The 24,456-nt window shown below is 39.9% G+C and overlaps 1 protein-coding gene across 3 annotated transcripts; it reads left to right on the top strand.

The window, feature by feature from the left end:
• The first annotated feature begins 2,194 nt into the window (after positions 1-2,194).
• Positions 2,195-23,216, top strand: LOC143644084 (von Willebrand factor A domain-containing protein 5A-like). Of its 3 annotated transcripts, none has more exons than XM_077112602.1 (18): positions 2,195-2,268; positions 4,830-4,887; positions 5,007-5,209; positions 5,501-5,723; positions 5,846-6,021; positions 6,276-6,390; positions 8,512-8,681; positions 8,949-9,037; positions 9,248-9,392; positions 9,780-9,859; positions 13,765-13,879; positions 14,636-14,800; positions 15,090-15,190; positions 15,447-15,700; positions 18,325-18,435; positions 20,429-20,559; positions 21,504-21,630; positions 22,177-23,216. In XM_077112602.1, exons 2-18 carry the CDS (start codon positions 4,845-4,847, stop codon positions 22,254-22,256), a joined length of 2,328 nt encoding a protein of 775 aa, XP_076968717.1. In that variant the 5' UTR covers positions 2,195-2,268; positions 4,830-4,844; the 3' UTR covers positions 22,257-23,216. The 3 variants fall into 3 exon arrangements, with proteins under 3 accessions (XP_076968717.1, XP_076968718.1, XP_076968716.1); XM_077112603.1 differs by lacking the exon at positions 18,325-18,435 and adding an exon at positions 18,491-18,619 and having other exon boundaries at positions 2,213-2,268; XM_077112601.1 differs by lacking the exons at positions 2,195-2,268; positions 18,325-18,435 and adding exons at positions 2,275-2,380; positions 18,491-18,619.
• The last annotated feature ends 1,240 nt before the right edge of the window (positions 23,217-24,456 follow it).

The following is a 24,456-nucleotide window of genomic DNA, read 5'->3' as shown; positions in this document are numbered from 1 at the left end:
CACTAGTTATAAGCAAATATATTTCTAAGTTAGGATAGGGGTTCTCTGGCACGGAACCCCAGTAACTGTCCTAAACCATAGAGAAATTCATTACCCTTTCATGTAAAAGTCTGAGGTGATGTAGTTGTTCTGCTCTATAAATGCATCATGGATTTAAGACCCTTTTCTTCTGTTGATTCTCCATTCCTGTGAGTTTTCCCCTAGTCCTCATGGTTCAAGATGGCTCAGAATATATGTGCATCCCTACTAGAGAGCAAGAAGAGGAGAGAGCAAAGGGGCGGGCATACCCTTTCTTTCAAGAACCTGATCCTAATGTGGTACACAGCATTTCTTTTATCCATCAACCAGAATTTAAATATAAGGTCACACAGAGCTTTCAGGGAGGCTGGAGAATATCTATATTATGAATGGCCATAAACCTGGTTAATCTCAGGGTTCCTTTTACTCTGAAAAAGGTGAAAGTGGATATTGGGTGGACACTAGCAATAGTAATTTACAAAGGCAGACTTTCGGCAGGAAACTGCTAGTCTAAAATAGTCTCTATTCATCCCTTATCATACTACATATTTTGTTTTATTTACACACTTTCACCACTGCATAGTTTCTTGTTTACTTATTTGGTTGTTTGTTTATCAAATATTTCCTCCCCTTACAATGTAAGCTCCGTGGGGATAAGATTTTTTTCTGTCTTGTTTATTGCCATAATGTCAATGTCTAGAATAGTGCCTTTCACAGAGTAGAAACACAATAAGTATATGTTGAATAAAATAACGAATTACATATTTTTCTCTCAAAAGTTTCATCATTGGACTCATTAAATATTTTATACAAAAATAGTGAAGTTTTTAGTTGTGTTTAAGCAAAATGTAAACATAAAATATAGTCATATTTTTAAATGGTTATAAAGATCTGTTTAATTATGTATGTTGTATTGGGTTTGGGGAATTTTCATATAATTATCTTTTTCCAATAGCCATCACCATACATGTGTTTCCTGATTCATTTCCTTCCAACCAAGCTGCCACACCTGGCCCGGGGAAGACTTCTAGTTCTAAGCTCTTTAGACCAGCCTGGATCAAATGATGAACACTGCTCACTTTTCCAGCTTCTCCCTGTGGTTGCTCAAATACTAAGTCAATAGAAAGAAGATGCATCCAAGAGAAACAAAAATAGTCATGATTTCTGCCCAGAGTAAAGGATCATTCCTTCTCACAATTTCACATTTAGGCCAATGTATATAAAAGACATGGCCCTGATAGAATATAATTTGTGTTTTTTTATATAGTAGAAAGTTCTTTCACATCCACGATGATCCACGGGATTTTTACAGCGACCCAGGGAGGTAAGTATGTCATCATTCCCATCCTCTTATCTGTAGATAAGAGAAGAAACTCAGGGAGAGTAAATGTGTCATAGCAAACATGTCACAGCGACCAAGATCAAGCCTGAGCCTTTGATACCACGTTACGTATGCACTCTACACAGACACGCAACGGTGATATGCCTTTTTCTTTAAGCCTCAGATTTAATAGGTTCCTTTTGAAATAGAGAAAGCATAGGAATCTTGCCACTTCCACCTCTCTAAGCTAGGAACATGAGCCAGATATTCTTAGTTGATTAGACTGTCATGCCGTAGTTTTGATTTTATGACCGTAATGAAATGCCCACTAGTGACACCTGACTGGGAGATTTGGCCCTCAGTGACTTGATATTCTCTCATTAATGCAGACGTGTGCGCACTGCCTGGGTTGGATTCTTCATCTCTCCCATTTCCCCACCCACCACCCACCCTCCACCCTCCAACCCTATGCTGTGGGGAGGATAAAATCTTGGTACAAATGACTTGAATTGGAAAGTAAAATTCAGTGGTATAATGCCTATAAAGTTTATATTAGCAATGCTTGGTGAACAGCTTAGTAAGCTCTGTTTACAGAAATATGCAGTTTTGATGTCATTGTTGATTTGTTACTGTTACTGGTGCATCACTTCATTTGAGAACAAAACAAACAAAATTCTCTTCCCTTTGTCCATCCTTTCATTGCTCCTTAGCAGAAACCTCGCAAAGGGAGAAAGCAAATGTTCCAAGTTTTAAGAGATTTCCCTTGATATATAGAAAAGTGAATGGCTAAGAATTTTCCGTCGATCCCTTAGTCATGTGGTTCTTTATTTATTGTCGGTGCCTAAAAGGGGGCGTGCCTTCCTGGAAATTTTGTCTGCGGTTGTTTTCTTTCTTCCCTGACTCCAAGCGAATCCCGGCTGCTGGAGAAGGTAAGGGACCAGGCTGCCTGCACCAGGGCTGGATCCCACCTCCTGCCACGGAGATTCGCCCTTCTGCCTCCCCTTTCCCCTGGCCCCAAATCTCTTGGGGCTTGTTTTAGCTGTAAGCCAAGGGATGGGGAATTTATTCCTACTGTATGATCCCTGGAGAGTTTCTGCAGATTTGGCACTTTAGGGAAATCTTGTGGGGTTTGGAGGGGGTATTTAACCATTTTCTCCTTTCCTTCTTTTCCTCCCCCCCTCTTTCTTTTCTTTCTTTCTTTCTTTTTTTTTTTGATGTGGACAATTGGCTTTTTCTTAATTTTATATAATTTTGTCTTGTGGAAATGCAGCTTCAAATCCCACTCCCCCAACTCCCCCGGTTGGATCACAGTCCCTAAGCCCTTCTATATAGCGTGCCTGAAAAGTGAAATCTTAGATTGGGAATATTAACGATGAAATCACTCTCCGTTTCTGTGTAGTCCCTCTCCGCATCCAATCTCCAGCGTCTCCTTGGCTGGATCCGGGTTCCCTGCTCTCGGGCTGCCCTGGGCGGGAGGGTGTGGCCGCTGCCGCCCCGCTGGGCCAGCTTTCTCTCCAATTTATTGTCCTCTGCAGGGTCTGGCTCTGCGAGATGGCGTCTTTTCTCTCCAGCTGCCTCAGATTCAGGTCTATGACCCTGGTCAGCTCATGTGGCTCCTCTTTGCATTCCTGTCGTAGGTGCATTTCTGAAATGCCATCCTGAGAAAACCAATTCTGGCAGAGCAGTTTTTAGAGGGAAGGGTGGAAGCAGAGGAGTGCACTATAGCAAATTTCTCTCAATAAGAGAATTGATTTGGGGGATCCCAGAATATGAATAAGAATCAGGAAATAAGATAGTTTCTTTGTAGGAGACGCCTGCTTGCTTCTTTCTATTCCTCTGGCACCCACTTTGGTGCGTCAGGCAAAGCCTGAGGGCTTTGGCTGCCTAACACAACTCTCCCAGCTGTTTTGCCTTGTGTGAGTCTCTGCCTTACTCCACTTCCTTCTGGTGTTATGAGAAAACAGGCCCAGCTTAATTTCCCAGAGGACTTACCCCAGTCAAGGAATCTGCATGGAAGCCCTTCTCCTAACCATCCTCTCCTCCCTCCACAACCGCATCTGCCCTCTGTTTCTGTCAAATTATGAGCCAATTTACCACACTCAATTCATATCGAACTGCTCAACATAAAAGCAGATGGGTGAAAAGTCTGATTTTATGGTACTGATTTGTGGGAGTGGGGCATAGTGTATAGGAAATACTGTTATCAGTTGAGTAATGGAGGTGGAAATTTCCAGGAATGGGGTAAAAGTGATGTATTACATAGTGGATGAGTACTGAGGGCTTAGAAATAGTGCATGTGTAAGCCTTCAGAATCCTTGAGGTGAGGATCTTTCCAGGCAATTGCCTTTCCCAAGATCCCTAAGGGAGCACTGGCCCCTAAATTCCGTCCTGTGGGTTGGGATTCTCCTTGTTTCTGCGCATATGAACAAGCAACTTGGCTTAATTTGTCTTCAGCCTTCTCTACACACAAAGCAGTTCCATTTTGGCTCTTAAGGCATATTTTCACTGGTTGGTGCTGGAGATGGCAGCTTAGGTCACACTTTGACAGGGCAGGAAGGGACCAGCGTCAAAGGATCTGGTTCAGAATGGCCAGAGACCGGATTCCAGGAGTCCGTAAGGCCCTAAGGCCAAAGACTCAGCCCAGATTCACCTGTTGACTCTCTGGGTAAAAGAATCAATGTAATACATAAGCTAGATGTGGAGACTTTATCTCTTTGTTTATTACCAGATCCCATAAAATGGTGTCTAGCCTATAATAATATTTGTAAGCTGTGTTTAGAAGGGTCTACTTTAAAATACAGCACCTGTTGCATATATGATATTTGTATATATCAGAATATCTTGGGCAAAGAAATCAAGCAGTGGTTTCAATTATGAACCCCACATGAAAAACCACAACAATCTAAAGTTGCAGGGGTTCATTGTAGATCATGCAGATCCACAGATTTCTGAATAACCTGATCCAAAGTGAATAGCAGCAGAGTTTTATTTAACATTAATGACAATAACGAGAACCATACTCAGGGTTGTCATCACTGATTAATTGCCTTCTAAGGGCCGGGCACTGTTGTAGGGACTACATATATTTTAAATCAGTGGGAAGCATAGATCTTGTGGCTATCATGTTGGAAAGAGAATCCCATGTTTCAGCGAGGTGTAGTATGCAATACACTTAAGGAGTAGTATATTAAATTTCCCTTTGCAAAAAGTTGATCCAGTATTTCAACCAGCTTTAGGGTGTCTCAGAGTTGTCTTGCTTAGTGAGTACTTCAGAATATTGCAGCTTCCCTATGTGAGCTGGCGTTTAGAGGAAACCTTACCCCTACTATCAGAATCTTTGTCTTCTTCTTTCCAGATTTCCATCTCCTTCCTAGCTCCAACATTAACTCCCTGAATCTATTCTTAATGCCAGAGAGAAACGCAGAAGAAAAGGGTGTTTGAGTAGTTATCACCCAAAACGTCACTGTGTTCTTGATGTGTCTTTTCACAGAAACCCTGTGCCGCCATGGTGCATCCTTGTGGCCTGCTTACCGGCCTACAGGAACCAGGTAAGCCTGGTTATGGGGTTACACCTGCCAGTGTAGCTCTGGCACCTAGCACAATGCATGGCATGCAGGAAGCATTCTGTTAAGATTTGTTGGACTCTTGAACTCTGGTCTATCCCTAGTGCCACTGAAGAGCATCTCTGTGAACTTGTCCATCTGTGAGTTTGTGGCCGGTGTGTCTGCAACTTTAAACTACGAGAATGAGGGTAAAGTTCCTGTGGAGGCCTTCTTTGTGTTTCCGATGGATGAGGACTCAGCTGTCTATAACTTTGAAGCCTTGGTGGATGGGAAGAAAATTGTGGCTGAATTACAGGATAAGATGAAGGTACCTCCTCCTGGCTTGTTTCCTTACCGCATACTCATCAGGACCACTGTCAAAGGAAACTTCACTGAAAATGCTGATGTTAAAAGTTCTTCCATTCCTTTCTAGCTGCTAGTTTCCTAAAACAATTTCAGGAAGGAACTCATTCAGAGGTACTCAGAGTATAGCTGTGACCTTGCCAAGAACAATTCCAGTCCCTCCCACCAGTCTTTCTTTCCTGCACTGCTCATCTCTTCATCACCCATTAGCTTTGATGTCACCTTTCCTTCTTGTCCCTTTCTCTGTTCTCTTTAGGCTCATACTGACTATGAGGATGCCATTTCCCAGGGCCACCAGGCCTTCCTACTGGAGGAGGACATCAGCTCCAGGGATGTCTTCTGTTGCAATGTGGGAAACCTCTACCCAGGGTCCAAGGTGGCACTCACCCTGCACTACGTGCAGGAGCTGCCCCTGCAAGCAGACGGGGCCCTGCGCTACATACTCCCTGCTATCCTGAATCCTCGGTATAGCCTCTTTGGTGAGGAATCTCCCCCTTGGAATACTAATAATGGGTGAATTATAATTGGGGCAATCTGCTTGAGCTTGTGGGGGTGCTATAAATTTGGGAAGGGAAACTAGAACTAAGGTGACTTCTTTCAGGACGATCTCGGAGAAGTTGCCTTCACATGAAGACTCCTGTAGTTCCTTTGAAAGACTTGCCCTACACACTAAGCATGGTTGCCACCATCAGTTCCCAGCACGGCATCGAGAAGGTGCAATCCAACTGCTCCTTGAGTCCTCTTGAGTACCTTGGAGATAAGAAGACTGATGCTAAGGTGATTAAAAAAGAGAACACTGTTACTGCTGGTGCCACCTTCCCATCCTTTCCCAATTGTTCTTTAATTTTTCCTTTTGACTCAGAAGAAGTCATACTGCACCCTGTTTATCCCCGCTTAATGTCCAGAGCCTTCTCTCCATTTTAACTCCTGCTTCTGACCACGCTTACTCATGGAAGAGGCCTGTTGCCCTCTGTTCTGACTTCAGTTAAGGCAGCAAACAGGGAAGGTTCTAACCTGTGTCCTTTGCTCAGGTTTCCCTGGCTGATGGGCACAAGTTTGATTGTGATGTGGAGCTCCTGATCTACTATTGTGAAGTGCACATGCCCAGTGTGGCCGTGGAGATGGGGAAACCAAAAACGAGACCAGGTACTCAACTTCCCCTCTGGTAGTCATCTGGGAGGTAATTCCAAGGTTTCTCTTCAAATTACTTTTCTTTCCCCCATGTAGAAGTAGAGAAAGCATATCAGTGTGAAACATTGAAATCACTTACACTAGGGCTTGCAGAAATGGTTAGGTTTAATGAACAACATGTGGTTATAAAGTAGAAGCAAATTTAAGTGCATCAGTGGATAACTGGGAAAAGGATATAAGCAAAGAAGTCATGAGAGGATACACAATTTACAAGTATATGCAACAATGATTAGTCTTGACAGAAATGGGAAAATCAAATTGTCAACGATTTTCAATGTGATTTTGCTCATATTTTAAATGGTGAGTTTGGCACTATAATAGATTGCTTGAGGAAAAATAATTTGATATCCTTCTGAGAAGAAATGTGGCTCTGTATGTCAAGTAGAAATGTTTGTGTTGGTAATTCCAATTTTGGGAATCTTACCTAAGGAAAGAAACCTAAATATATAGAAAAATATCTATGAAGATGTTCCGTACCACATACCATTTCTTGTTATCAAGGATTAGAAAATAATCAAAATGCCTTACAGTGGCAAAATTCACTATGTTAGCTATACTTATGCATAAGTTATTAAATAATGTATGTTCAAAAATAATATGGAAGAAAGCCTTCGAGAGAGTGTTAAGTAAAAGAAAACTAAATTACACAAACTGGTTACTACTATAAAATAACCTAGCCATTGGGAGAAAAGAAAGACTTCAAAACACAGGAAGTGTGCAAGCAGTAATTGTTATTAGATCAAAACTAAGTTTAATTTTTTTAAAAGTATTTCCTTTATTTTCTGAGTCTTCCTTAATACATATATACTTTTTCTTGTCACTATAACTCGTATGACCCATGTCAGCCTATTGCTATCTTCTGGCCTTGCTGGGCTTTGATGTGACCGGATTGCAGAGCCTGTGATACATGCTTGAGGAATACTGCCACTTCCAGAGTATTGTCTGCATTGGTGAAATGGAAGCACCTTTGTGTCAGTCATGTTCAAAGTTACATGGCTTGGGTTAGGCTTGTCTATAACTACAACTGCTGCAAAGACAGTTCCCTATAGTTGGTCTTTGATAGGAGGCCAGCTCGCTCCCTCTTAATATTTGGTCAAATTATCTTCATATTTCAGCTCCCAAATTGGAACTCTTAGGTTTGCCCTCACATGTTCAATGCTCTTTCCTCAGGGCAAGGGACCCATGCTCAGGTTGTTAGAGGGACTTCCAGTTTCTACCACAGGTTTGCCATAACCAACTCTGCTTCCATGAAGGGCCCCATGCAGATTTTTCTCTTTTATTCTTCATGACCAAAGAGGATCAGCAGGGGCAGCCTTTACAGCATCTTGTGAATCCCTTCTGGCATTGCCTCTAAGAGAGGCCACACAGGTCTAGTTTCCTAGAAGATCTGTTCAGTTGCAATGACTTGCCATACCCATTTGCACAGAGAAGCAACTGATGGCTCTAAGCAACAGCTTCGCACACTAAAACCATATATGCTTCTGCCAAATGAAGTCTACCACTCCATGATGAAAGGCAAAATATTATTTTTTTAAAAACTTGGAAAGTACTTATTGTATTAAGAACCTGATGTTTAATTTTTAAAAATTAAAATTATATTTTAATATAATAATGTTATACAAATTAAATTTTATTAATCATTTTAAAAAATTATTATTGAGACTTTCACCTCCTTCAAGCCCTAGACTGAGTTCTTTATGTGCATGAGATCGCTTGATCTGTTAAACCCTTGATTTAACAGATGAGAAAACTGAAGCTGTGAAGCAGAACTGCTTGGATTTGAAATACTTTCTGTTACAAACGAGGAAGCTGAGACTCATGGAGGTGAAAATAATTTGAGTCAGGTCTAAAGAATAATAGTGGATATTATATATAGTATATAGTATATATACTATAGTATATACTTACAGATTTGGTGTAAGGATTAAACAGTGTTTTAGATTTGAGCTCTTTCTTAGCTCCCCATTCAACTCTATCAATACTATTGATTCTATCAATCAATACTATTGATTCTTGAGGGCCTTTAGGATTTTTGAATTATTTTTGTCTTATAATGTCATTATCATTTCTGAGTAGAGTCCTTGATGGGAGATCCATCTGCGATGGTGAGTTTCTATCCCAATATCCCGGAAGCCCAGCCACCAATTACCAATGGAGAATTTATCTTCCTCATGGACCGGTCAGGAAGTATGCAGTGTGCCATGAGTAAACGGGAAAAAGGCCGGTCACGCATGGATGTTGCCAAGGTACAACTAACTTCCTTCTTCCGGGTAACATACTCAAGTTATGAATGGATCTCAGGGGTTAAGTTAGTGTCTATCAGAAGCTGTGGGCTGTGCCCCATCTGAGCTACACTTAACGTAGTCAGTCTCAGGTTGGCCTTGGAATATGCGGGCCCCAAGGCACAAAGGAGGAAGGTCAAGGTCTGTACCATCAAAAGTTTGATTTGATAGTGTCTGTATGTGCAAGAGAATCTTCTCTCATTCTGTCTCCTCATAATCTCTCAACTTTAGGAAACGCTGGTCTTGCTGCTGAAGAGTTTGCCTTTAGGCTGTTATTTCAACGTCTTTGGATTTGGATCTACCTATGAAGCATTCTTTCAGTGAGTTTCTAGAAAGGCCATAGAGAGTCCAAGAAAATAATTTTAAGACAGGGACTAGATTGTTCAAGGGTTGACTGCAGACTTGACTTTGGCATTGGGGAATTCAGATAAGGTTGTTTACAATAAAAATATTTGCAGAAATGCAGCTTACTACTCGGAATGGTAGAATTGAGGAGCCATCATGTAATTGGATGTGTGTGCTTTTCTCAGGGACAGTGTGAGATACACGCAACATACGATGGAGGAAGCCTTGAGAAAAGTGAAGGTTATGCAGGCAAACCTAGGGGGCACTGAAATCTTGACCCCGCTCCATACCATTTTCAATGGACCCTCCATCTCAGGCCACCCTCTGCAGGTAAGAACTGGAACAGAAATATAGAAGGAGACAGATCTCTGCATAAGAATCTGTGGCCCTGGACTTCAATGCAAGAATATTAAGACATGGTATTTACTTCAGAGAATCTTCTGTCAGATAGTAAAGAAAAAGGATGAGAGGTATTTAATGGAATTCTACTTCCTGGTGCCATAGGAGACTCAGAGTAAGTTTAAAGGAAGGATGGTTCCGGACAGAACATGTAGAACACGGTCCAAGTGACAGTGGCACATTAGGGGCATTGCTGCCTGTCGGGAGAGGCATCAAAGCCCCTGGAACGAGTTAGTTGGGTGTCTTTTGAGAGCAAACCCTGGCTTCTTAAAAACGAACTTGACAAACTCTTGATGAACGTCTTCTTTCTTCCCGTAGCTCTTTGTCTTCACAGATGGCGAAGTTACTGATACATTTACAGTCATTAAAGAAGTGAGGAACAACAGAGACAGGCACAGGTATGAAGAGAATCTTTTCCGGGTGACTGGACCCAAGAGAGAGATCTGATGCCACTTGCATTCTTTATTCCAGTGTTGACATTCTTTGCAGAGGATACAATGATTCAAGAATTTTTATTTTTTACTAGCTGACAAATTTTTATACCATTTTTTTCTCACTACTAAAATATAAAAGCAATTTTCTAGATAACATCAACAACACAATGCAAAATCATTGTTCTTTTATACTCTCTAAACCACAAGGGAAACAAAAATTGAATAGTAAGTACTTAAATATATTTATTTTTTTACTACAAATATTTTAATCAAAGTAAAACAAATCAGAACTAAGCAAACCATAAGTATACAGTTCAAGGAATTATCACGCAATGAACACACATTTGAAACCACCATACACTTCAAGAAATAGAGTATTACTAACATCCCTCCATCTCTGACTCTTTCCAGCATGCCCCTTTCCAATCATCACCCACTTCTTTCTCTTCCCTGCTTTGACTTCCTGTATATTTTTGCTTATTTTTGAACTTAAATAAATGAATTATAGAGTACTTTTTTCTGCATATTTTCTTTCCTTTGATAATATCTTCAGAATCATACATATTTGCATGTGGGCATTGTCAGTCTTCATTGTTGTATAGTATTCCATTACAGGGCTGTATGATAATTTATCCACTCTGTTGTACATTTGGTTTGGCTGTTAAGAATAATGCTCCTATGAACAGTCTTATACATGTATTTTTGGCATATATATAAATTTATTTTATGTTGAAATAATTGGTAGTTGTGGAATTTGGGGGGATGTTAGTTTTCCAAGTTATTGCACTAATTTAATTCATATCAGCATTTCTGAGGGTTCCAGTTGCCTCATTTCTTATGCAAAACTTGGTATTATTTGTCTTTTAAAATTGTAATCAATCTCGTGGTTATGTAGTAGTATCTCATGGTTTTAATCTGTATTTTCCTGAATCCTAATGAAGTTGATCATCTTTTGATATTTACTGGCAATTTGGAGGTCCTCTTTTGTAATACACCTTTCAGTCTCTTTCCTATATATTTTTTTTCTGTTAGACTGATTTTTTTTCTTACTGATCTGTAATTCATTCTATGGTCTGGATATAAGCACTTTGTTGACTATATGTGTTAGAAATATATTTTCCTACTCTATGAATGCCTTGTTACCTTCAAAAATGGTACCTTTTGTACCATTAAAATGCTTAATTTTAATTTAGTCGGAAAATCTTTTCCTTTATTGTCAGTGTTTTTTTTATATTTTGCAAACAAACCTTTCCCTACACAAGGTCATGAAGATAGCTTCTTTTGTTATGTTCTAAAAGTTTTGTTATTTTTTTCTTTTACATTGTGATATACAGTGTATTTCAAATTGATTTTTGTGCATCATTTGTGGTAAGGGTCAGGTTTCAGTTATTTTTTTCCTTGTGAATATCAAATTGATCCAGTGCCAGTTATTGATAACTTTGTTCTTTCTTCAGTAATGTGCAGCATCACCTTTGTCACAAATAAGCATCTGTACTTGTGTAGATTGTTTCTGGGTCTTCTGTCCATTTCATTGGTTTCTTTATCTAGACTTCTGCCAGTACAATACCATCTAAATTAGTGTAGCTTGATGATAAATCTTGATTTCCAATAGCGTAAGTCTTCAACTTTATTCTTTTGCAAGATTGCCTTAGTTGTTCTTGGTTCTTGGTATTTGTATTTCAGAAATAACTTGTCAGTTTTTATCAACAAAATCCTGTTGAGATTTTGATTAGAATTGCATTGACTTTATAGATTAATTTTGGGAGAATTCAGTATTTACTGTATTGAAGAATCCGATCTATTTATGTGGTATACTTTCCATTTATTTAGGTCTTTATTAGTTTCCTTAAATAATGTTTGTTCCAAGGATTTTATTTTAAAATTTTAAACCTATAGAGAAGTTTCAAGAATATAACAATTAATACTCAAGTAGTCTTCACCCAGGTCTACCAGTTGATTTTATAACTATTACTTCATCTCTTTTTGTTTTGTCTGAAACTTTTGAGAGCAAGCCACAGCTATCATAACCCTTCATATAACGATACATACGCATTTATTTTCTAAGACAAAGACCTTCTGCTAAATAACCACAACAAAACCACTAAATTTAAGAATTTTCCATATTCAGTCATCTGTTTTGTACTTGGCACTTGCTTCAAGGGGAAAAGGGACACCAAATGCCAGCCTTACCTCTCTTAGCTTCCCTCCTTTTCCAGGTCTTAAGCCACAGATTCTTATTATCTTGGTAGCCCCTTGCTAATTTTAAACAGACTATTAGAAGATTGTGTACAGCTTTTCTAGTTCTCAACTGATTTGGAATAATTTACTCTACCGCTGCTGTGAACAAAAATCCCCTAGGGTTTTCTGTTTTAAGTAAGAAGGCATACATTTAAGTCCCAGTTCTTATGCTTGCTGACTATTTCAGTAAACCACCTGAACTCTCTAAACCTCGAGTTCTCATTTGAAAATGGATGTCATAGTAGTACTTACCTTATGGATTTACTGTGAGGTTGAAAGAGCATATCTACATAAAGCATTAGGAAATATGCTTGATGCAACATAAATGCTATATAAATTTTTGTTGTTATTGTCTTTCTTATCTTTATTATCAGCATCCACAGGAAGTATTTAAGTGAGTGCAAAGCATATAGTTAGTTAATTAATAAATATTGTTTCATTTTGTCTTTATACATAAAACATTTATAAATGTGCAAAAAAATGCCCTTTGTAAGCTATAAAGAACATAGGCTATAATTCTGGGATATTGTTGGAAATTTAAAGATAGTGGTATCAAGTTGCTGGCAGACTGGGGTCTTTAGTAAGCATTAATGGCAGTTCAGTTACTGTAGTTGAAAGTCTGGTCTTTAGCCCTACAAGTTTAAAGCGTCAATCCTAATGCAGATATCACTAGACTTGGGTAGGTGACTCAAACCCACCAAATCTAAAGAGGCTGATGCATTGGCCAGAATTTTAGCATATTAATTAGCAGTGAGAAAGTATAGATTTCCCTGTAACACACTCTGAAAATGCTGGTGTTAGTTTTACAACACATTCTCTGTTTTTATACAGTCCTATTTGAGAAGCCAACTTGTGATCAAAAAGCTATTGCAAATGTAATTAATGCCACTGAATTGTACACTTGAAATTGGTTAAAATGGGAACATTTGAATTATAGATATGTTACCACAATAATGCTTTAAAAAAAAAAAAAACTATTTGACACCCACAGTCCTGGGCAAGGAGAGAAGAGCTCTTCAGGTAGAAGAGCAGGAGGCATCCTTTCCCACCTAAGAAATGTCTTTGCCAGGACAGATAATGGTGCCAGATTAGTGCTAATAAACAAGCTCTGATTATAGTTTCTATCTTTTCCTGACTTTCCTGTTTTCTCATTAGCCCTTTCTTTCAACTGGTTATTGAAATCACTGATGAGGATACAGTCCTATTCTTATTTCTTTTTTTCTTGCTTCTAGAATGAGTATAGTACAGTGGTTTTCCACGAGGGTCTTGTATTCAGACAGACCTGTGCTCACACGCTTGCTGTGACTAGGTGTGTGATGTTGGACAGATTGTTTCAGTTCTCCAGGCTTCCCTTTGTTTATAAAATGGCATTTGTAAAATGAGTTTTACAAATGCCATTTTATAGTCTTTTAGGAGTCTTGTGATAAATTAGATCATTAAGGTGGTTAGCATAGTTCCTGGAAGGTAGGAGCTGCTCAGTAAATGGTAGTTATTACACCTTTGGTCAAGAAAGTAGACTACCTGTTCATGTATTTTGGAGTGTTATGCATTTTTGAACGTTACGTGTTACTTTTATAACTTCACTCTTCAGTGCCTATCTCTAACCTCTAACCTCTTTTTAACGATTGCAGATGTTTCTCATTTGGGATTGGAGAAGGTGCCTCCACCAGCCTGATAAAAGGCATTGCTCGGGTCGCCGGGGGCACTTCAGAATTTATCAATAGTAGGAGCAGGATGCAGACCAAGGTGAGGGACAGGCTGTGTCCAGGGGCGTCTGTCCAGATAGTCTGTGGGGAGGGTGGCAAGGACACGAGCAGCAGAGTGCCTCCAAGTTTTATTTTTGTCTATCTCTACGATCTTAGACCCTATGCCTAGTGAAGTTATTGTTGCCCTTATGTGAAAGGGCCTGGTGTGGTTTGTGGAGAAATGGTATCTGGTCCTAGTAAGTGGGAATCCAGAGATGAAGAGCTAAGAGACATAGGGGGCTTTGTGTTTTAGACCAGAGACAGAAAATCTAAGAGGATTGAATGTCACAACTGAGCTTCTAGGGCTGAGATTTAGGACCCCTTTTAGTGCCATATCCTATATTCCATGCCAATGATATGGAGAAAAAGAGAAGGAACAATTGTAATAGGTTCCAATAGATTGGAAGAGGTGGCAAATCGATGTACCATTTGATCAGTAAGCACAAGGGGAAAGCCCCTTCCACCTCTGGTTATGTTTCTAAGTTCCTCTTCCTAGTTAATGCATTTCTTAATTGTTCCCTACTTCTCCAGGGGTCTCAGACATTTCCTCCATTCACATTTATGTCAGTAAATCATTAGGCCTTAGTATTCTCATACATAAAGTAAGAATAATGATGATATCTTCTAGATTAGTGCTAAGAGTTAAGCATTATATATATGGTGTCACTTAGCACCTGGTTCATAAAAAAAGTCAATTAATAGCAGTTATCTTTGCTATTATTGTTTATGTGGTTATTCTGTCCATTCTCCCTGTCAGGCTCTTTTGGCCCTGAAGCGTTCTCTGCAGCCTGTGGTGGAGAATGTGTCTTTGAGCTGGGCTTTGCCTCCAGGTCTGTCTGCTAAAATGCTTTCCCCACAACAGACTGTCATCTTTAAGGGTCAGCGGTTAATCATCTATGCTCAGTTGACTGGGAGAATGCCGGTGAGTTCCCAACCAGGTTTGTCTCTCTAGTCAGAGTAACTACTGCCCACAGACGCTACCCCAGACAATACAAGTAGATTTGATAAGGAGATTTGGATCTCATCAAGGGATCATACTTTCCAGGAAAAGCCAGCTTGTCCCCATTCCCATCATTTCAGATCTCTGATTTCCTGGGCTATTGGATACCTAGCTAGAAATTTTAATGGGTGGAGCTGGGGAGCTGTTTCAGTCTGATGCTTCTCTTGGAGACCTCTCCCTTCTGTCACTTCTACTCTTCCTTAATTCATAGCCTGAAGAGATGACAGGACAAGTATGTCTCAGATATACACTCCAGGGCAAGAGTTATGAGAATAAGGTGACATTTTATTTACATCCCAAGCATGATGCCAAGTAAGAATTTACAGTTTCCCTTTGCCATTTTCTTTCTTTTTTGACCCTCTGCCATCCTAGTAGCTTGGTTTCTTTTTCTTAATTCTGGGCTCATTTGTTTCCCCACGGTCACACCTCCTTCTAACCCACCCAATTCTTCTCTCTCCCCTTCTCTGGCTTTTTTTCCCCTTCTGCCATCCTTAACTTTTGAGGAACTTGGAGTGAATGGCACATGGGTATTTTTCCATAAGTCACAGGATTTTTTTTTTAATTTCAGCTTCACCATTCACCGCCTTGCTGCCAAATCCTTGCTCCAAGTCAAGGACATGGGTTTCAGGGAGACTCCAGCAAATGACAAAAAAGAAGTACTGAAGATCAGCACTGAGTGTGGAGTCATAAGTTCACACACAGCTTTCATTGCCATCAACAAGAACCTCAACAAGCCAGTTCAGGGGCCCCTGGCCCGTAGGGACATTCCAAGGCCAATTCTGTTGGGTTCTGCCAGTGTAATGCCAAGATTTTATGGAAGTGGTGAGTTTTGTGCCATTCAGACTCATGTAGCATGGATTGTGAAGCACATTATTTAAAGGAAAAGGTTATAAAAGGTCTTTAAGTTGTTTTTTTCTCCCTTGCTCTTCCACATCTAAGATTTCTGCTGGTATTAATAAAATGTTCTGTCCTGGGGAGCTAGATTATATCCCACTCGCAGAAGATTTAAATTAATACAAGGAAGAGACAAGAAAACATTAAAATGTAGAAAGCGAATATTAACACTGACTAGCCAAATGTTGAGTCTGAATCTGATATACCCTTCTGATGCAGATAGTTAAGGTTCACGCAGTTGCCTTTGAAGAACCTGGGAGTGGTAGAGAATGGTACAGATGGCCAGGACAGTCTCAGGCATAAGCCAAGCGGGCTTAATAATATATAAGATTAAGGTCTTGAGGTTTGTGGTCAAGAGAGGAAATTCTCTAGACAAGATTCTAGAGGAAATAGATAATGGTACTTCTGGGGGCAGGCTTCAGGAGAGTCCCATTATCATTCATGCAATGTTCATTTCATTACACATTTAACTACATTAGCACCAATTATATATGAGTTATTGTTCTTATCATTGGAGAAGCATGGTGAAAAAAATACAGTTCCTGTCCCCAAGAAGATTATAATCTGAGGGTGGAAGAGGAAGGGAGAGGACTGCAAACAGAGGAACAGATTTTCGAGGAAGTATAAAAAGTACTACAATATAGGCAAGACTAGGATATGTGAGAGCATGTAGGAGAGTATCAAAGACTTTAGGGAGGGGAGTGGATAGCAAAGAATTCTTCCCCAAATAGGTGACAGCTATACTGAAACTTGAAGGCTTAGAAAGGTTATCCTGGCAAGGAGCAGGGAAAAAAGAATTTTAAATATCAGAATCAGCATGTGCAAAAACCCAGATATAAGAACAAATAAAGAGTGATATAAGTGATATAGGTGTTTTAGTTTGGCTGGTGCTTAGTTTTAATTTGCCTTTATAATGCAGAATTAATATGAGAATTAAGGAAGTCAAGGGTCATTGAGTTAGGCTATTGACATGTTACATTCCTTTAGAAGCCCCATGAACCAGATCTTCAACAATCTTAAGTGAATCATGAGAAAAGACCAAGAAGTTGGTAAATGAGGCTGATGAAGATCATGATAGTTAACACTTGCGTTGACTTATTACTTTGTACCAGGCCTTGTTCTAAGAACTTTATATATTTTAGATAATTACACTTCACAATGATACTCTGATTTAGTTAATGTCATTATCTCTATTTTACACTTAACTGTACTAAAGGGTTGGGCCATATTTGGGGAGAGATTGAAAGAATTTCAATAGGGATTTGATGTCATCAACATTGTGTTTCATAAGCATCACCCCTCTGCCAATTGGAAGAATGGTTTGAAGAGAAGCAGAACTTCTAGGGAAACTAGATAGCAAGTTACTATATTAAACTGGGGAAAAGAAGAAGTAATCTAAACCAAGGCACTATCAGTGAATATACAAAGAAAGGACCACATGTGACAGATTATCAAGTGGTCAATTTAGTTACTGATGGAATGTGGAGATGGAAGTCATCGAGGATGATACCCCAATTTATGGTTTGGACAACTGGGTGAATGATGATACCATTTATCTCAAAGGAGAACAAGAGAATAAGAGCTAGTTTAAGAAGGAGAACATTGAGTTCTTTTAAAAGCATTTTGTACTTTGGCTTAAAAGGGGAAAGGCTAGAGGGTGATATCTACAGAGGAGATTGTGGAGTTGAGATGGGTTTTTGCATGTTCTCTCTTTAAAAACAAAAAAATCAGAATGGGAGAGATACGTGTAAGTTGCAACACTAATTGGAAAGTACCAGTAGAGAGAGCTGAAAATATTGGGAAAAAATAAGAGTTGATTGATAAGGATGTGTTAAAGTAGAGAGAATGAACTCTCAAACAGTAGTGGAGGGATTAGCCTTCAGTCGGACCAGTGACATTCTTCCACTTTTACCAGGAAATGAAAGAAAGGTATGGGATTAGATTTAGCCTTGAGATCACTTAAGACAATGGCAGGATTTACACTGGAGCTTTTAGATATTTCAGTGCGTGATGGGAAATAACAGAGACTGAAGATGACAGCAGTGAAGATGTGTGGGATGTAACCCAAGTGAGGGTTGGAAAGCAATGTTCTGAATGTTTGATTAGGTATTGAAGAGGTTGCTAACCCCAACTCCCAGTCCTGAGAATTTGGAATGTGGTAAATTGGGCAAAAAGAATTTGAGAGGGATTTAGGGAGAATAGTTCTTTGGAGTACTAATTATATTTAAGACAGATAGTTGTAAGAAGAATCCTATGATGAGATGGAAGATACAGGGAAGCTGGTTTACTGTATATCAGTGCTTCCAGAAGAAAGGAACTCAGAAGAAAGGGTTCAGAGGGCAAGTTCATTATGTGGGATGTTGGTTCATGGGAGAAGAGGAATGACACAATATAGGTGGTGATGAAACTGATATGGATGGGAGAGTATGTGTCTCAGATTAAAGTAGGGCCCATTCCCTACTCTAGAGAATAAAGGTGCTTCAGTATCAAATGTCTGTTTTGGCATCTTTCAGTTTATGCAAAAGCCTCATCCACCTATTTTATGCCTGCAGGACAGCCCATGAGGTACACTCCTTTTTACCCAGACATTTATCAGAAGAGTGGCGGCGAAGACTCAAATAATCGCTATAGGTTGATGAGTAACAGGGAACTATACACTCTAGGTGAGCATCTTTCCAATAGCTTTTTCTCACCAGTGTTTGTCTGTCACACGTATAGGACTAGGCAAACCCCGTGCTCTTGGTGTCAGGCAAAAGAAGAAATGCATGTCTCCCAAAGAGACCTCCCCAGAGATGGGAAGGACTCATACTTCCATGGATGAGACCAACTTGGAAACTCACCATACAGGTGAGGGAGTCCTCAATTTGCTTTTCTGACCTATGGCCACTGAAGAACGAATCTGTAGCACTCTGCTATCTTGTGGCTTTCTCTACCTAGCAGGTAATTCATTTGAAAACCATCTGACAGAGGGTGAGGTTTGTCCAGCTCTTGATTTGCCAGGGACAGCCCAACTTATTTAGTCTACAGTATCAGACACTGAAACCTGTGATTCCAGGGGAATCTGGTTTGAGAACTAGTTAAACAAACTACCTTTGCTGTCTCACTTCACACGGTTTGCCTCCAGACTGGGGCCCTTCCCCTGCAGGACGTTGTTGTTACCTTATTAGCCCCCTGTTGTACTGGCTCTGCTTTTACAGCTTGAGTTAGAAAGTGGATTTTCATGATGCTGTCTGATGACTTTCTCTTGGTCACCAATGGGTATTCCTTAGTCATTGCCTTGTATTCTAAGCAGCTGGGCTTCTTAGATGCACACTAAATTGAGTCAAAGTACATTTTGCTGCTAATGGGGGCCTTGTCTATTAAAATGGGCTTAAATTTAGGCAAATTCTGGTATCTCTGATCATTATAGCAAGAGTTTGTAGTGTACAATTGTTACTTGTTTAAAAATTCTCTTTGCTTCTTAATCTTGATTTACTCATTTTTTTCATTTCTTAGGCTGCTAGTTAAGGAGAGAACTTCAAGGTATAAGGAACATTCACTTCTATGTGCTACCACTTACTTTGTGAATGCAAGCAATTCAATTCACTTCTCAGAGCCTGAGTTCCCTCAACTGGACCCCTCCTCACCTCCTAGGGTTGTCATGAGGAGCTTCATACTCTTGTCCATAGAGCAGTTTCTTAGTTTCTGTTGGTTTTCTACCTTGTAACTTGCAACTCAGAAGACTTCTGCTCTGAGCCTTCTCACTTATGAAACCTCTCATTTCTTTTGAGAGTATAAAGAAAAACTGCCATTGGTATTATTCTGCTGGTTTTTGTGAATTGATGATAGCAGCTACTATTCGTAGAGAGATATTTAGGAGCCAACCTCTCTTCTCGGTACTTTACATGCTTTCATATGCATTAGCCATTTTTGTCTCTAATTTATAGTGAAGAGACTGAGGTTTTCGTTGGTTAGATATTTTTTGCACTTCAAGTAAGTTGACACAACTGACATTCATATTGAGATTTTTGAAATTCAAAGCCTTAGTTTTTTGTTGTTTGTTTTTTGCTGTTATTTCCTATTAAGGTAAACCTGTTTCTCTAGTTATAATTTCTCTTATCTATCAATTTCTTAGTTGTTCTAAGTTCATCATCCCATGTGATAAGTGGTCAAGCACAAAGTACTTCCTGAGAGAATTATGTGATCTTTAAGCAAATTTCATACCACTAATATTAGATACTAGACTATTTGCTAAGGAAGACTACTTCTTTTATATCTGCTTTCTTTTGAAATTTTTAATAATTTGGATTCAAGCTCTATTTGACTAGAATTTTTAAATATAACCCAAGTTTTAAAATCCACATAAACTGGACTGGATATGCCTTTTTAACCTCATCATTCTGTGAGTCCTTCAGTGTCCCTAGTATACCGTATCTTTCCCTTGTTGCTTTGTTTTGACGTCCAGCTCTGCTGGAGTCAGTATATCACTTGGATTACCTACTTCATGACAGAGAAAATGCATATCTACTAGGGGAAAGAATGAGGGAGATCTTGGTAGGACAGGCTTAGCGCTGCTCTCTTGCTTGGCTCTCAATTCTGCAGCCTTTCTCACATATGCTAAGGGAGCAGTAGATTCATGATTTTCTGTCCTCTCTCTCTTTTTTTTTCTACCCAAAGTTTTTGAAGAGAATCATCTTGTGCAGTTGATTGCCCTCCAAAAGGCAGATGGTTCCTGGGATCTGAATGAAGGTCTGGCTGTGGTCCTGGGTATGAGTGTGGAAGACCTACTGGCAGCACTTCCATTCAAGGTGGGATTCCAAGGAGACAAAGGAGTGTGCATGCTTTTAAGAGGTGGGGTCAGTGATGGGAATTGGAGGAATCAAAACCCACTTGAGGAAAGAGAATTTAGGGGGTCATAGACTATTTCCTAATAATTGGAGGTTGAAAGTTTTTCTAGTTCTGTTAGAGCAGAAAGAACCAGGACTTAGGGAGCAACCACTATGAGTTGATGGTTTAGGGTTGATGGATGACAAAGAGAAAGCAAAAATCCTCTTCCACTTTAATTATATCCCCTGTTAATCTTTGTTACAAGAACTAATATTTACTGAGCACTTACTCTGTGCTAGTCACTGTGCCAAGCCATTGACATTCATTATCATAGTTAACCCTTATAGCAATTAAGTAAGTAGATCCTATTAGTGTGACTAAGCTGTATTCAAATCTAGAACTCTCTTTGGAGTTTATGTTATTGTTCCTCTTCATACTAAAGAATGTGATCTAGGCATCAGCAAAATTAATTGACGCCACATGAGGGTAAGTGTTAATAGGGACCTCTTAATTATTTTAAATAGTTGAAGTTGCTGATAAGGAAACATTACATTCCAGAATTTCCAGGTAACTTGCTAAAACATTTACTAATCATTGAGAAATTATTAACTATGGGACAGGTACCCAAAATCTTAAAGGCAAGTGTCATTCTGAATTTTTCAAATATGGAAGGTGATTAAATAAATTCCAGATATTCTAAAACTGTGTTGTCCCACACAGTAGTCACTAATCACACTTGACTGCTGAGTACTTGAAATGTGGCTTATGCTTGCAAGCAGTAGATGGAGGTGAAGAGAAGCCAGGTAATTTCATTTACCAGCAATTGCGGGGCAGTGAGTGAGAAGGGAGTGAAGCATTTGCATCTGCCCTGAGGTGCTTCTGACCCAACTTGGAGGTTTCAGGGAATTCTCTCTCCATTGTACAGGATTACGATTCCTCAAGCTGGGCCACCATCCTGGCTGTGCTCTGGCTGAATGCCAATGGTCAGGACCTGAAGTGTGAGTGGGAGCTGCTGGAAAATAAGGCTGTGAACTGGATTCGCACCCATGCTGGTAGGTCCTAAGACCCTTATGCTTTCCCTCTTAGGAATCCAGCCACCCTCCTAGTCACTGAGCCTCAAGGCCTGGGGAGGGTGACTAAGAGAAAGCATCCCCATGGATTCTGAAAACCCTGGAAGGGAGCTTTTTGGGTCCCTGAGCTACTTCGTTCCTTGAAAAGCATGGATGTGAGAGTGAAACTTTAGAATTGGGGGAGAGTAAAGATGGAGATCCCCATTCATCATAAAGATGGAGAGGGGCTTGGATGGGGGCCATGAAGTGTGAGAAGGACAAGTGGAATTTATTTCTTACCGTCTCAATGTTAGACTGGACTTGGAGCACTCACTCCTGGGTGTTAATTAACTCATTGCTGCTGAGTATTTTTGAGCCAGAGAAGCCTAATGGAGAATCTGGGCAGTAGGAAGAGAAAAATCAGCAGTATTGAGGAAAGAGAGAGACAGGACAGGGGGGAAATAGTCGGGGGTGTGATGGAGACAGGAAGAATGGTATCTCCTCTCACTGCTGTCCCTTGCTTCCTAATTCACTCCTTCCTCATTACAGGTACCCTCCTGAGGGAGCTTGTGAGGGCAGGTATTGGCCTCCTGAAGACAAAAATGGATCTTTCCATCCTTCGACTCTGAGGATATCATCCAGAAACACAAGTGCCTCTTCTGGGCTTCTGCCTCTTCCTTTACTCTCTTCTGTTGCAGTGTGCTTTTGTGTTTCTTACCCATGCTATCCATTTTCTGTCATAAAAGTAAAGGATTTCCACCTACATTCCCTCTCTCTTCAAGCGTGTCCCCTCAGGCAAGTGTTGTTGGCCCCAGAACATGCTCCCTTTCTTGGAGAAGTCCAAAGCATTCATCGATAGCAATGTTCCTTCCAGGGTTTTCAGAGTGACAACAGACATAGCAGGTGACATGGACTCCAGAGTAAAGGTTACAGCATCTGTATTAGGGAGGGCCTGAGTTGGAGAACTCTCTATATCATATTTGTTTATTCATTGTTTATATTAAATACTTACCAAGACCAGACTGGTTTGCCCTGAAGTTTTCCATTTTTAAATAAGGGGAGGATTTGGAGGAGAGGTTGAAAGCAAATATCAGGATCAATGTAACCACAAGATCACACTCAAGGGGTCCACGTGGGAGCTGGCACTTTTTGGGATCTTCTTGACTGTATTTACATGAAGCTTTGGTAGGCTTTTCTACATGATTTTCCTCATGTTGAGTTGACTTATAGCTGTTGGTGACAGATGCTTCTTCTTAATCATTAAAGACCTTAGTAAGAGGGCTAAAATGTAATCCTCAGGCCTACGCTGAGCCCCTGAGTCCTCTAAGCCTGACTCTGATCTAATGTAATAAAGAGAAGAATGAGTTTAAAGGCAGTTTTGCCTGAGAACTGTACCTGAATTACACACCTGATATGGAAAAATGGAGAGCCCTATTCATGAACTTTTTGATTTCTATGTACCATATCCCTATTCTAATGGAAATTACCCCATTTGATGTGCTGTCCCCTAGAATACTGATATATCAATATAAGAATACTACTCCTACTGCACTTTGTTGAATCTGACTTTATATAAATTCATTCTCTCAGCCTGCGTTGGTTTTATTATCCTTCATTTACCATGATAACTTTCCTAATGACCCCATTGCTCACACTATATCCTGACCCCAAATCTTCTCTTGTAGGCTGGTTTCCTTCCTTCTATGAGGCGTGAAAATGTTCCTGATCATAAAAACCACCATTAGAATCCTGGCCCTAAGCCTAAATAATTATATGATGTTGGACAAGTGGTTTAACCCATGTGTAAAACTGAAGGGTTGGACTAGAGCTCTGTTAACCCTTTTCAACTTAAATCCTCAGGAAGACACACTCAAGTACAGGATGGCCTGGGTCTGAGTTCCTTCAGACTGCTGAGCTTTCAGGCCTCCTCTAGGAGGATTTGTTCCTCGCGGTGGCTCTTAACCTCTCTGGACTCCAGTTTCTTCTTTCTGAGTTTGTTTATGGCTGAGTGTTACCTATGGAACAGGCTTTGGCATCACCTGGAAGCTTGTTAGAAATGTGGAATTTCAGGCCACACCAGGAACTGCATCAGAATATGCACTGTAACAAGATCCCCAGGTGGCTGGGATTCACATTAAAGTTTGAGAAGCGGGGACTTAGTCTTTTTATGACATAGGCGTATATCTGGTCTCTGCCAGCTAGATTGACTCCGTCATTGCACATGACAACATGAACGAGCCTTGAAGACATCATGTTAAGTGAAATAAGCCAGACACAAAAGAACAAATTTTGTGGGATCTCACTGATATGAGATACTTAGAACAAGCCAACTCATAGAGTCAAAAACTAGAATACAGATCACCAAGGGCTGCGGTGGGAACAGGAAATGGGGAATGAATGCTTAATTAGTGCAGTTTCTATCTGGGGTGTGTAAGTTCTAGTAATGTATAGAGATGATGGTAACACAGCATTGTGAATGTAATTAAAACCACTAAGTTATATGTCTGAAAGGTGTTTAAAGGGGAAATTTTCAGGGGTGTATGTGGTGCTAGAACAACAAACAGTGAACCCCAGTGTAAACTATGGACTATAGGTAATAGTACGTTACAATAACATTCTCTCTTCAATTGCAACAAAGTTTCCATAGTAAAGCAAAATGTTAAAGCTGGGGCTTGGTACATGGGAACTCTATTATGTGGGTGATCTCTCTGTAAATCTACAACTTCTCTAATAGTTATTTTTTAAATAAAATAAAGTAGTGGTTCTCAAAGCATAGTTCCAGGACCAGCAGCATTACCTTGTATCCCTGGGAACATATTAGAAATGCAA

This window comes from Tamandua tetradactyla, chromosome 8 (assembly GCF_023851605.1).
Source record: "Tamandua tetradactyla isolate mTamTet1 chromosome 8, mTamTet1.pri, whole genome shotgun sequence".
Lineage (NCBI taxonomy): Eukaryota > Metazoa > Chordata > Mammalia > Pilosa > Myrmecophagidae > Tamandua > Tamandua tetradactyla.
Note: the sequence above shows the minus strand (reverse complement) of the source record. Positions and strands in the feature narration are given on the sequence as shown.